An 11,766-nucleotide genomic window follows, 5' to 3' on the forward strand; every position below is an offset into this window, starting at 1 on the left:
CAGATGATAAACCAGAAAAACTAGACCAAAAGTTAATAACAACAATAACAAAATTGATGTAGTACTGCCTTTCACCCTAAGGCCTCAGGGCAGGTCACAATTTAAAATACATTTAAAAGAATTTAAAACAAATTACTCTCACAATAATATGATGGGGCCTAAAAATATACATCTCAAGTGTCAAAGCCAAGGTAAAGAGTTGTGTCTTTAGCATATGATTAAAACTGTATTGTGTACTTTCTCCCGGAAAGGCAGAAACATAGGGAACCTACTGGATCTTACATTACTTTTATTATTTATACACATGATTCTCTTTGACTTGTTTCTCTGATTTTGAGAAAAATTGTGCAATTATTTGCAACATCTTAACATGTTTTTGAGAAGTAAACAACACACAACTTGAAAAGCCATTTCCCTACATTTACTGCTAGTGAACCAACCTCTTGCCACTTCTAGAACACACAGGTGCATCTGAAAAGGAAAAGACATGCACTTCTGCACCATGAAGAATATTTATGTGATCCAAAGCTCATTGGTGCTGTGAAGTGTTTATTGTCCAAAAACGCCTCATTCTATGTTGTGTGTTCTTCATTATGAATAAGATTTTACAATGTCACTTTCTGGCTTCGTTTTACCTTCAGTATATTGTTACATGCATCACTGGGTGCAGGCTCCTCCATTCCTGTGTAGCAGCTTGGTGAACTTTTGAAATAGCAAGACTTGCCTCTGAAGACATTTTTTGTACCTGGATTATTTTAGCTGAAGTGGAATGCAGGAGTCTTGATCTGCAATCAGTTTCAGAAGAATGTGGTCTGCCTTCTTTGCATCTGTGGCAAAAAGCCTGGTCTTTGTCTGAAATTAGTGGGCTTCTTGTAAGCTGAAACCTTGACAGTTTGTATATCAAGAGTGTATTTATCTTGCACCCTTTTTCTTCTTTCCCAAAATTCTTCAGTATTGCATAGCTAAAAGGTAAATATTTGCAATATATTATACATAATACGTGTGAGTAGGCCAGATTCTCATTTTCTTTACAATAGATTTGTTTGCTTTTCAGACTACAACATGACTTGCAAATCTTTTGGTCTACTCTTAAGCTCTCATTATTCTGGTTCTACATGGCAACTGTCACTGGTAACTGATCGTACTTGCTACTTCTGTAAAGCTCCATTTACACCAAGTCTATAACTAAAATTATTTTATCAAGATTACATATTTGTCATAATTTTTACCTGCCGAAACCTTTTACATGTTTGTGACAATTGCCTTATATCCTCTGTATTAAGAAATGACAATATGTGTATGATCAAATGGTCAGGAATTCGATGGAGGAAGTCATAGTGTCCTTGACATAAGCTGAGAATGTAGTCTAGCGTTTTCTTCCCAAAGACACCTTGCATTTGTTCTGAGTAAAAGAAAAAATATACAAGCAAACAGATTTTAAACAGGAATACTGCCAAAGTGAAAGGCACTGTGCTAAGCTAAATGAGAAAGGGCACATACAAAAAAAACCCAAGAGGAAGAAAGAGAAACTTCATTCTATTGCTGTTTCCTAACTTAACTGGAAGTAAGGCTCATAGAACTTAACATGGTTTACTTCTGAGTGTATACAGGATTGCATGGTTGTTCTATTAATAAATATAATTAATCTGATACCCGATGACTGTGAAGACTGAAACTTAGGCTACTTCCAGGTGACCTGTTTATTGAGCATTCATTCTTGTTTGTTTATAGGAAAGTTAAATAATTTGCATGAAGCAATTGTTATCTCACACTTTTCAATGCATTTCCCTGTCACTTTCCTTCTTGTAGAAAGTCAATTTTGTGGGGAAGTGGGTTTCTTGCACAAGAGCACCAAATCAGCTTTAATTCTGCAACCTGAATTTGTCACTACTGTATGTGATTGAATCAAGCCTGAATACAGCAACAGTCTGGAAGCACCCATAAGGCAGATAAGGATAAGTCCTGTGCATTGGTGGAAAGCCTGATACAAGAAGGGCAATTCAGTCTATCATACTAAGAATAGGCAATTTAGCACAGAGTAAATGGCAAGCTGCCATGATAATCATTAAGTAGAATACTAATTCTGAATTGCCCAGGCATGTCATATTGAAAGGCATATTATTTGCACTCACCAACACTGTTTAAAGCAATTCTTGTTCTTAAGTGCAATGCACACACTGCAGCCCTTTGCACTCTGGAAGCCTTTTATGTTCCAAATATAAATAAAATTGACTTGAAGTATAATAATCAGAAAGGCACAAAGGCTTGCTGTGTGTGCTTAAGGTATTAGGAATGATAAAAGGATTTCTCCATAGCTACCACAACCATGCGGTCTAGCACTATTCGTTAAGTACATAACCAAAACAAAAAGCTAAGTCTATAGAATGAATGTCTTAAAAAGCAACAGGGGACGAAACAAAATTAACCCTATGGAGTAAATGTACTAACTGCTTGGCACTTGACGCTGCATTCCATTAGTGTCAAATATTTCCATGGAAACAAATGAGAGATTGGGCAGATCTGTACCATACACTTAAAGTACATCCAACTGATGCTTCAACCGGTTTATCAAGTCTTCATCCTGATTAGTTTGCAGGGAGATTGGGTGACATTGGGTCAAGAAAGTGGTGTCCCATTTGGTAAAGGGAGAAGGCGACAGAAAATCAAGAAAGAAAAACCAACGAAAATCCTATTGGATTTGGGATCAAATGGTAACTCCCCGCCCCCCCAAGATGGTTGGTTTATGCTGGTTAAGTGCCATTAACACGTGTGTACTCAAAAGTCAATGTTATAGCCAGTGCTTTTTTCTGGGGCGACGCAGGGTATGCATACCCCTAAATATTTTGTGAATTTATTTTTGGCCTCATTGAGAGGCAGTATTTCAATATGAGTAGGATAATGAGAATAACCCCAAACATTTTAATATCTGTTTCTTTGGGTAGTTTACAAGTTGGCTCTTTTCAGCCCCAGGTGATTGTATCAAGGCTAGTGCCACTCACATAACCTTTCCTGGACTGACTTTTTACACACTGCTGTCAAGAGTTGATTTTTGAGTGCTTGCAGCAACTTGGATGGAGTTATGCATGCAGCATTAGCCTGTCGTGCAATTGGCAGAGGACATGACACCTGCCCTGACATGATGTCACCGGTGGTTGTAAGAACTGATGTAGAGATTTGACTTTTAAAGTTCTTTTTATCTTTTAAGACATATTTCTCCCATTGAATAAAAATTAAAGTTGATTTATATATTAGGGATTGCAATGGATCTATGAATTAATCCATTAAGGCAGACCTCCCTTAATTTTCCTTCAGAAATTCCCTGCTCACTAACTTCATCTTCCCCAACATCACCAACTCAAGAAGGGATGAGAGATTATCAGTTGCAGCAAGACTAGTTTATGCCTAGTTAACACCTAAGCATTACCTGACAGCAGGGATATGGCTTGATATGGCTACTGATGGAATTTTTTGGCAAATTGAGGGTTACATTTTAAAAATCCACTAAAAGTGTTCTGTTTTTCTCTGACTAAACGTTCTGTTCTACTGTATAGCATGACCTTGGTTGATAGCATTATTCAGCATACTGCAATACTATACTATTTGCCAGGAAACAGGAAGATAAGGAGGTAGGTCTCGATGTCATTCTCCTTGGGACTTTGTCAGTGAAACTCTTTTGTCAATAATGCAACTGCTGAACAGGGATAACTCCATTTAGCATGGGGTATAATTTCTAACTAAATTAGAAGAATTAAACTGTGATTTAGAAGGTGACAAGGAATTAGCAGGGTTTTTAATAAAAAATTGCTAGCCAACATGGTATCCTCCATATGCTCCTGGACTACAACTCCCATCATCCCAGACCATTGGCTATGTTGGATGCAGCTGATGAGAATCTGAATCCAATGACACCTAAAGGGCTACATATCCCCTGCCCTACAGAATGGAATATTAGACGATAATTTCTATTGACCTGGTCCATCAATAGCACACACTTGGAGAAAAAAAAAGTACCCTTTTTAGTATTCATGTAAGTTTGACATTTAGTACTAGCTTCCTTTTTCACTTGTTTAAAAGTATTTTGATGCTGCACCTTAGTATGTTTAACCACTGTGTATTTGTCTCCCCCTGCATCTTAATGAGTACAGTTGTACCTCGGTTTAAGTACACAATTGGTGCTAGAAGTCTGTACTTAACCTGAAGCGTACTTAGCCCGAGGTATGACTGTAATTGGTTCCGAAAGTCCATACTTAACCTGAAGCGAACTTTCCCACTGAAAGTAATGGAAAGTGGATTAATCCGTTCCAGACGGGTCCACGGAGTACTTAAACTGAAAGTACTCAAACCAAAGCGTACTTAAACCGAGGTATGACTGTAATTTTACTTTGAGAGCCCAATGCAGTCATTCTCAATTGTTTACCATCCAGTTTATTTACATTAGCCATCCAATATTGATCTGAAATTCAGACTGACTTCTTAAAACATAATTTGTAGTTTCAATTCTCTATTTCCAGAAGGAATGTAAAGGCAGTTAAAACAAACAAAACCATTTAAAATCCAAAATATAAATACAAACATAAAAACAATGAAATGGACTACTCGGGAATTATCTGAGGTTTTCAGTTACACTCCTGTGATCTCACTTTATGTTTCAAACTGCCAGCCTAGCAGTTTGAAAGCATACCAATGCGAGTAGATAAATAGGTACTGCTGCAGTAGGAAGGTAAACGGCATTTACATGCACCCTGGCTTCCGTCACAGTGTCCTGTTGCACCAGAAGTGGTGTAGTCATGCGAGCCACATAACCCGGAAAGCTGTCTGTGGACAAAAACCAGCTCCCTCGGTCTGAAGCAAGATGAGCACCACACCCTATAGTCAAGTTGAACTGGACTTAACCATCCAGGGGTCCTTTACTTTATGTTTCTAGTGCACTTGGAACATTTAGATGACTATTCACAAACAACCAAGGGCGCAATCCTAATTGTGTCTACCCAGAAATAAGTCCCATTGAATTAAATGTGTCTTACTCCTGGTAAGTGGATGGAATTCAGTGTTTCACTTTTATGAATGTTCCATCTGCACAGCCAAAGTTTATTAATAAGAAAAGTCAAAAGAAATTTAGGACCTTAAATCCAATCCTGAGCAAATTTACTCAGATGTAATCCCAAACTGAGTTTCATGGCACTTCATCCCATGGAAGTATACCTAGGATTGCAGCCCAAATATTCATCCCAAGGTTGTGTGATCCTATGCACCCTTTATTGTGAGTAAATCCTCTTCAAAAATGCAACACTTCTAAGTAAACATACATAGGATCAGTCTGTTATAAGACAGTCCCATTGAATTCACTGGGGTTTATTTCAGAGTTAACGTGCACATGATTAGATTGTAAAAGCAGGGATATGGCCATTAGACACAGCACAACAACATTTTTTTCAGAAGGGTGGGTAATCAAAATTCTATTATTTCTTTGCCCACTCAATACTTGCTGTGTAATGGTTCATCCAAGAGAAAATCTTTATGGGGTTTCTTCACTTCTCTTGGGCAAATCCTTTCTCGATCTGGTCGAAATGTAATCCTCCAGGACTGCCAGATAACCTAAAACATTCAGGTTTAAAATAATGAGTCAGGTTGGGCATTATTATGTCCTATTTTATTTTATCAAAAGCCTAGTCAGTCCAGATATAAAGCAGAAAATGCAGGACTTTATCATGACCTAGATCTGTGCAGTAATTAACTGCATTGCTTACAAAAATAAAAGCAAACAATGATAGGATTATTATCACAATTTGTTTGCTTTTCCCTAGCAGATTTGCCTGAACAACCATGCTTGGGGTTGCCCACCTTTTCTTCCTGGCAGAGACCCTGTGCCTTTATCAGCTATCCAACAAATGCAGATTTATCAGAAAAACACATTCCAACCAGAAATCTGTCTCTTTTTTACCTCATTTTTTGTGATGGTCAAGTGATGAAAGTCTTTACTGGGAGGAGGTGCCTGAGTGTGAGCTTCATAGAGTTTCTCTTGCAGCAGGGAAGTCATTTTGACTCCGTCTACTTGCTTTCAGCTTGCAATAGAGATCACAGACTCCCAAGGTTGTTTCTATGGACTCTATATGAGAAGGACTTGACTTCAGCCAACTCCACGTGCTGTATAAATACATGGCTGGCTAGTGTTTGCATTCCTGAACTCAGGTTCTTTACCCAAGGAGGACTCAGGTGTTCAATATTTATATCACCAGGAGGATAATATTAAAAGCAAACAAAAAAACACAGTCTAATTCTATGCATACATTGTTTTTTTGCCCCAAGTCACACTGGTTTCATAAGCATGTTTTGCACTCCCCACTTTCCAGAAGTAGTATTACAGATGCCAGAGGGTCAATTACCCTAGAAGAACACAGCACTTTTTTTATTATACTTTCCTTTCAAAAAAAAATATATTTTTCTAGGCTTCAAAACTGAGCATACAAAAGCAAACAAGTGATCATTAACTAATTCACACAATGAATTTTGTTAAAGGAACATCAGTTGTTGTCATCATCGCAAAAATACACAGCCTTAGAACAACCAACTGCAAAAACTCAGATTTTAATCTCATTCACTGGCTAGCTTCTGATAGCCAAGCTGTGACTTTTATCCCCCACCCAAGCAGGCAACCTACTGTTATAAATAAAATCTGGCCTTATTCCCTTATGGGGTACACAAGAGCCCTTATTGGGTTCTCCTTCAGTCAGAGAATATAACAGAGGCCAACCAGAGAATCTTGAGAAGCAAAGCCTTTATTTTTGCTGTTGCAGCAGGGTCCTTCCCCTCACGCAGGAGAACAAGGAAGGAACCCCAAACAAACGTGTCCTGCCCTTAAATAAACAATTTTAAATCCCCCACTCCAATCAGAGCCACCTCTAGAAGCATCATACATACATCATACATACATCACAGTAGGGGTGTAGCCCAAGACCAACCCCCAGGCACGTCATCCTACATCATAGAAAGGGGCGGTTTACAGCAGAAATCTGAGTACCTTGTTTACCGTGTTTCTCATATTATAAGACACGTCTTATATTTATTTTTTCTTCAAAAAAACACACCATGGCTTATTTTCAAGGGATGTCTTATTTTTATTACGGTACATGGGTAGTGCAGTAGCTCCCCCCGCTATCGCGTTTTGCGTGTCCTGTTGCGAGTGTGTGTCCTCTCGCTCCCACACCGGGCAGTGAGCTGGGGAGCGGAGGTGGTTTTGCTGAGTTGATTGAGTCAGGCAGGCAGGCAAGGGAGTCTATTTCGGATTGCCTGAGGAAAGGTTTGCTGCTTCCCCCCCCCCATGCCTGCGCCTCAGCCGGGCGCGCATCCTCAGCCTGCTTTGCGCGGCGGGGGCAAGATGCGCGTCAGCATGCAACCCCTCAGATTCCTTCCGCCACTCCCTCGCCGCCAACCGACCCCCACCCCATTTCCCCGCCTGAGGTAAAAAGTCCATACCGTAGTTAGAGCCAGTGACTGGCTGCCCAGCTATCGTATGTGAAGGCCGAGGGAGGAGGAGGGGTGGGTGGGAAACCTCTCCTGGCCATTTCCTCACCTCCCTCGTTCGTTCGCGCGCCTGCCTGTCTGCGAGCGGGGCTTCGCGCGGCGCCCGCGAAGGCTGCAGCCGGGGCCCAGGGGTTAACGCAGCAGCAGCAGCCGGTTCCGAGCAGCCCCCTTCCTTTTCCTCTTCTTTGCCACAGACCTGCGGTATGGCTTATTTTCGAGGTATGCCTTATATTTTGCCACCTCAGAAAAATCCTGCCATGCCTTATTTTGTAGGGGTGTTTTATAATGTGAGAAACACGGTATCTCCTGTCTGGCAAGTTACCTGTTAATGTTGGATTACCAGGGGGCCTAGCCAGTCTTTTGAAATGATGAATACTTAGTTCCTGAACCAGGACACAGACTCACACCCTATTAATATCTTAAATGTGCCCTTAAGGCAGGATCTGTGAGCAGAGAGACAAAGGGTTTTTTTTTCATTTCCTCCCTCCTCGCAGAGAAATATTTGGTCAGTTTGGGAGTCAAAATGGTTTTCAGGCCTGTCTTCCTGTACATGTGCCTGTACATTCATGTACATGTTTATGAACAATATATATATATATATATATATATATATATATATATATATACAGTGGTACCTCGGTTTATGAACACAATTGGTTCCGGAAGTCTGTTCATAAACTGAAGCGTTCATAAACTGAAGCAAACTTTCCCATTGAAAGTAATGGAAAGTGAATTAATCCCTTCAAGATGGGTTCGCGGCGTTCATAAACCGAAAATTCGTAAACCGAGGGGTTCATAAACCGAGGTTCCACTGTTAAACCTTAAAATTCTTACAACAATACATCTGGTACATAGTAAAGGTAAAGGGACCCCTGACCATTAGGTCCAGTCGTGGACAACTCTGGGGTTGTGGCGCTCATCTTGCTTTACTGGCCAAGGCAGCTGGTGTACAGCTTCCAGGTCATTTGGCCAGCATGACTAAGCCGCTTCTGGCGAAACCAGAGCAGCACATGGAAACACTGTTTACCTTCCTGCTGGAGCGGTACCTATTTATCTACTTGCACTTTGATGTGCTTTCGAACTGCTAGGTTGGTAGAAGCAGGGACCAAGCAATGGGAGCTCACCCCGTCATGGGGATTCAAACTGCCAACCTTCTGATCGGCAAGCCCTAGGCTCTGTGGTTTAGCCCACAGCGCCACCCGTAATACGTAGCAGCTGCTGCCTATTAAAAACTTATATTTTATATTGATTTCAGTTTATTAGTCATTTATTTATTATAGGCAGGAATATATAACAACCATATTAAAACACAACACAAAGATAATAAAATAGTAACAGTAATTAAAATCATTCATAGATTGGTAACACAACCTTTAAGAACATTTTCCTGCATTTTATTGTTGTTACTAATGAATATGCAAGTCTCTGTAAGTAACTGTAAGTAAATTATTTTAAACTTACCTTGTAGTCTGTGGTCTGTTTTATTGAATAAGGGGGAAAGGGAGGCAGCTGCCCTAAGGAGCTGGAATATAATAAATCTTTTTTTAAAAAAGGTTTTAAAAAAATGGTTTTAAAACTTATTCCTATACTTCACAAAATCCGCCTAATGATGGAATGTAAATTCTGCTACTTTATGCACAAGCCCCACATATTTAAAACAAGTGTGTGCATGCACACGAAAGCTCATACCAATGACAAACTTAGCTGGTCTCTAAGGTGCTACTGGAAGGAATTTTATTTTCATTTTTCTTTGTGTTAACCTACACACATGGATTTGTGGAGGATTAAATATGGTTAATATATCCTCTTACTAATATCCTTCAGAGCTAATTACCAAAAGCCTTGCAAAATAGGTATGTTAAAACCATAAAACCAATACCCATTGTCAAGAACATTTCAATAAAATAGAAACTCCTAATGCAGATAAGCTAGTTATTGAACTCATCAATGCTCAAAGGAACAGATACATCTTCACCTGACACCTGAAAGCAACCAATGGGGTGGGGGGGACAAATGTGTCTCCAATGGAAATGAATTCCAAGGCACCATGACAGAAGAAGCCCTGCACTGCACAGATCACATCTGTCAATAGCACTACAAGCAAGGCCTTACCTGCTTGTTGATAATGGGAAAGATGCTCCTTTATGTGTAGATCACTCAAAGTACCGTAGCAGAAATAATAAATCACAGCATGGAAAGAAAAGAAAAAAAGCAACAGCAACAGCAACACAACAAAGTAACAAAAATAGTTTCCTTTCTTGTAACATAAGAACACCAGATTATACTCTTTTAGTTGCAGAAATATATTATGTATTTCTTCCCTATTTAAATAAGGATGTTTCAAATTTCAGCTCTAATTTGTTACTGTTGTTTTTAGGTTATCAGCCGGTAGAGGTCAGCAAACACTGCACTTTGAGGAATCAGTGTTTCAGCCTGTGTGTGTGTGTGTGTGTAATGAATACACATATAGTCTTGTGGCACCTTAAGAACTTAACAGGAATATTGAGGTATAAGCATTTAGGAATTAGACACCAATTCATCAGATGCATGATTATTTTCAGGTAATATTATCAGATGCCAAATATTGAATATATATTTAAAAGTTGTTTGTCTTATGCATTTGGACAGCTGTTAAGAAATTATAACCAAATTTTGCATAGTTATTGATATACGGAGCAGGGTTTTTTTTTTTAATACCGTAGTTTAGATACTATTGCATGCCACTTTGAATCAAGATGGCAGACTGAGCCTTTAGAAATTGCACTAATTTTAACCAAATTTAAGTGTGGTGGTTCCTGAGATCAAGGTGTCCATCTCTGTTATGTTTGGGTACAACTGGGTACCGTTTTGAATCAAGACTGAACCTTTCAAAACTTCACAGATTTTTTCGGTTTTTTAGAGTTCCAAAGCAATGCTGGGTACAAGCCTGCCAGTGTGTGTGTGTGTGTGTGTGTGTGTGTGTAATATATATACAGTGTAATACACACACACACACACATATTATGGAGAAAAGCTGTGGAGCCACCCCTCCCCCAACAAATGAAATGCAACACACATGTGCTATTTATATACAAAGTTCAAATGTCAGGGCCCAGACTGACTCCAGCTACAAAAGCTGAGGCTGCTGAACACTCTTGGGCTGAGGTATAGTTTAGGGGATTTTGTTGGAGTGGAGTTTGTTCCTGTTATTTTTTGCATCTTTGTTTTAGATCTGATTATGACTTACGTGGAAATCGTTCAGTTTGGTTGTGTACTTTCTGGTGTTTTATTCAGTGTTTATGACAACCTTGGTTATGTTTAAAATGTGTTTTGGGGGGGCAATTGGGTTGTTTTTGTTTTTATTATGTATTTTGTGCTTTTATATCTTGATTTTATTCTGTGAACTGCTCTGAGACCCCCAGGTATAGGGCTGTATAAAGATTCATTCAATCAAGTAATTTTAAAAAATGTTGTAAGCAGCCTCAAGCATGATTTTAAGGTGGCATACAAATGAAAGGATGTAAATGTGTGCCCATTCCCTCAGAATCCTCTGCAAAATGCAACAAATGCTGTCGCACCCCAGGGCTTCATCAGCAGGCTGGTGAATTCAGGTAACCTTCCCTGCGGTTGTGACATATTGAGAGGCTGCCATACAATTTATGTCTAGTTCTCGTCTGCATTTCCTATGCGATGGACACTGAAAAATAGCACATCAGAGAATCAGGAGCCAACCTTCTGCTTTTCTATCATTATTTGTACAAACCAACACACAATTGCCAGGAAAAAATATTATATTATAGCATAGCTGCCAAGTTTTCCCTTTTCTCACGAGGAAGCCTATTCAGCATAAGGGAATTTCCCTTAAAAAAAGGGATAACTTGGCAGCTATGATTATAGTTTAATTAATAGTTTTAAAAAATTATATTATAATTATATTATAATATAAATTAATTACAGTCATGTGAGCCCCCAACTTGTAGGATGACTACCTAGTCACGAGAACTAAGCAGCATGCAATCTCTGTCACGTAAACACCATGACGGAGGAGTCCCACTCCCATCTCCTCCTCACGGGTCGGGAAGCACGGGGAGATGGAGGCATCATGGCGACTCCAGCAGACTCTTCCCTCCCCAACAGCCTCATTTCAACGACGTTACTCGCCGCCACGCGCCTGCGCCGAATTCTACAGCGGGGGCGGGGCGAACTCAAGTGGCAGTTGGGCAGCAGCTGGACGGCGCGAGCCAATGAAAGGGCGCCTGTGTGGCC

The 11,766-nt window shown here is 39.8% G+C and overlaps 1 protein-coding gene across 7 annotated transcripts; it reads right to left on the minus strand.

The window, feature by feature from the left end:
* Nucleotides 1–272: 272 nt before the first annotated feature.
* Nucleotides 273–11,695, minus strand: LOC118085188 (F-box only protein 36-like). Of its 7 annotated transcripts, none has more exons than XM_088668621.1 (6): nucleotides 11,490–11,659; nucleotides 8,983–9,043; nucleotides 5,942–6,144; nucleotides 5,487–5,595; nucleotides 1,230–1,402; nucleotides 273–962 (listed from the first exon to the last, which is right to left on the minus strand). In XM_088668621.1, the coding sequence occupies exons 3-6, from the start codon at nucleotides 6,035–6,037 to the stop codon at nucleotides 798–800; spliced, it is 543 nt and encodes a 180-aa protein (XP_088524747.1). In that variant the 5' UTR covers nucleotides 6,038–6,144; nucleotides 8,983–9,043; nucleotides 11,490–11,659; the 3' UTR covers nucleotides 273–797. The 7 variants fall into 7 exon arrangements, with proteins under 7 accessions (XP_088524747.1, XP_088524748.1, XP_088524745.1 ...); XM_088668622.1 differs by having other exon boundaries at nucleotides 5,942–6,106; nucleotides 11,490–11,635; XM_088668619.1 differs by having other exon boundaries at nucleotides 11,456–11,635.
* Between the last annotated feature and the right edge of the window lie 71 nt (nucleotides 11,696–11,766).

Source organism: Zootoca vivipara, chromosome 4 (genome assembly GCF_965207765.1).
Source record: "Zootoca vivipara chromosome 4, rZooViv2.hap1.1, whole genome shotgun sequence".
Lineage (NCBI taxonomy): Eukaryota > Metazoa > Chordata > Lepidosauria > Squamata > Lacertidae > Zootoca > Zootoca vivipara.

Bases quoted from the DNA above. Each gene is read 5' to 3' on its own strand.
- LOC118085188 (XM_088668618.1), bottom strand. From the start codon at position 11,560: ATGGGAGTGGGACTCCTCCGTCATGGTGTTTACGTGACAGAGATTGCA. The intron at 9,044-11,489 runs GTAGTCATCCTA...ATTATATTCCAG, and splicing joins TGCTTAGTTCTCGTGACTAG to CTCCTTAGGGCAGCTGCCTC. The intron at 1,403-5,486 runs GCAAGTATTGAG...TCTTTTACTCAG, and splicing joins CTTGGATGAACCATTACACA to AACAAATGCAAGGTGTCTTT.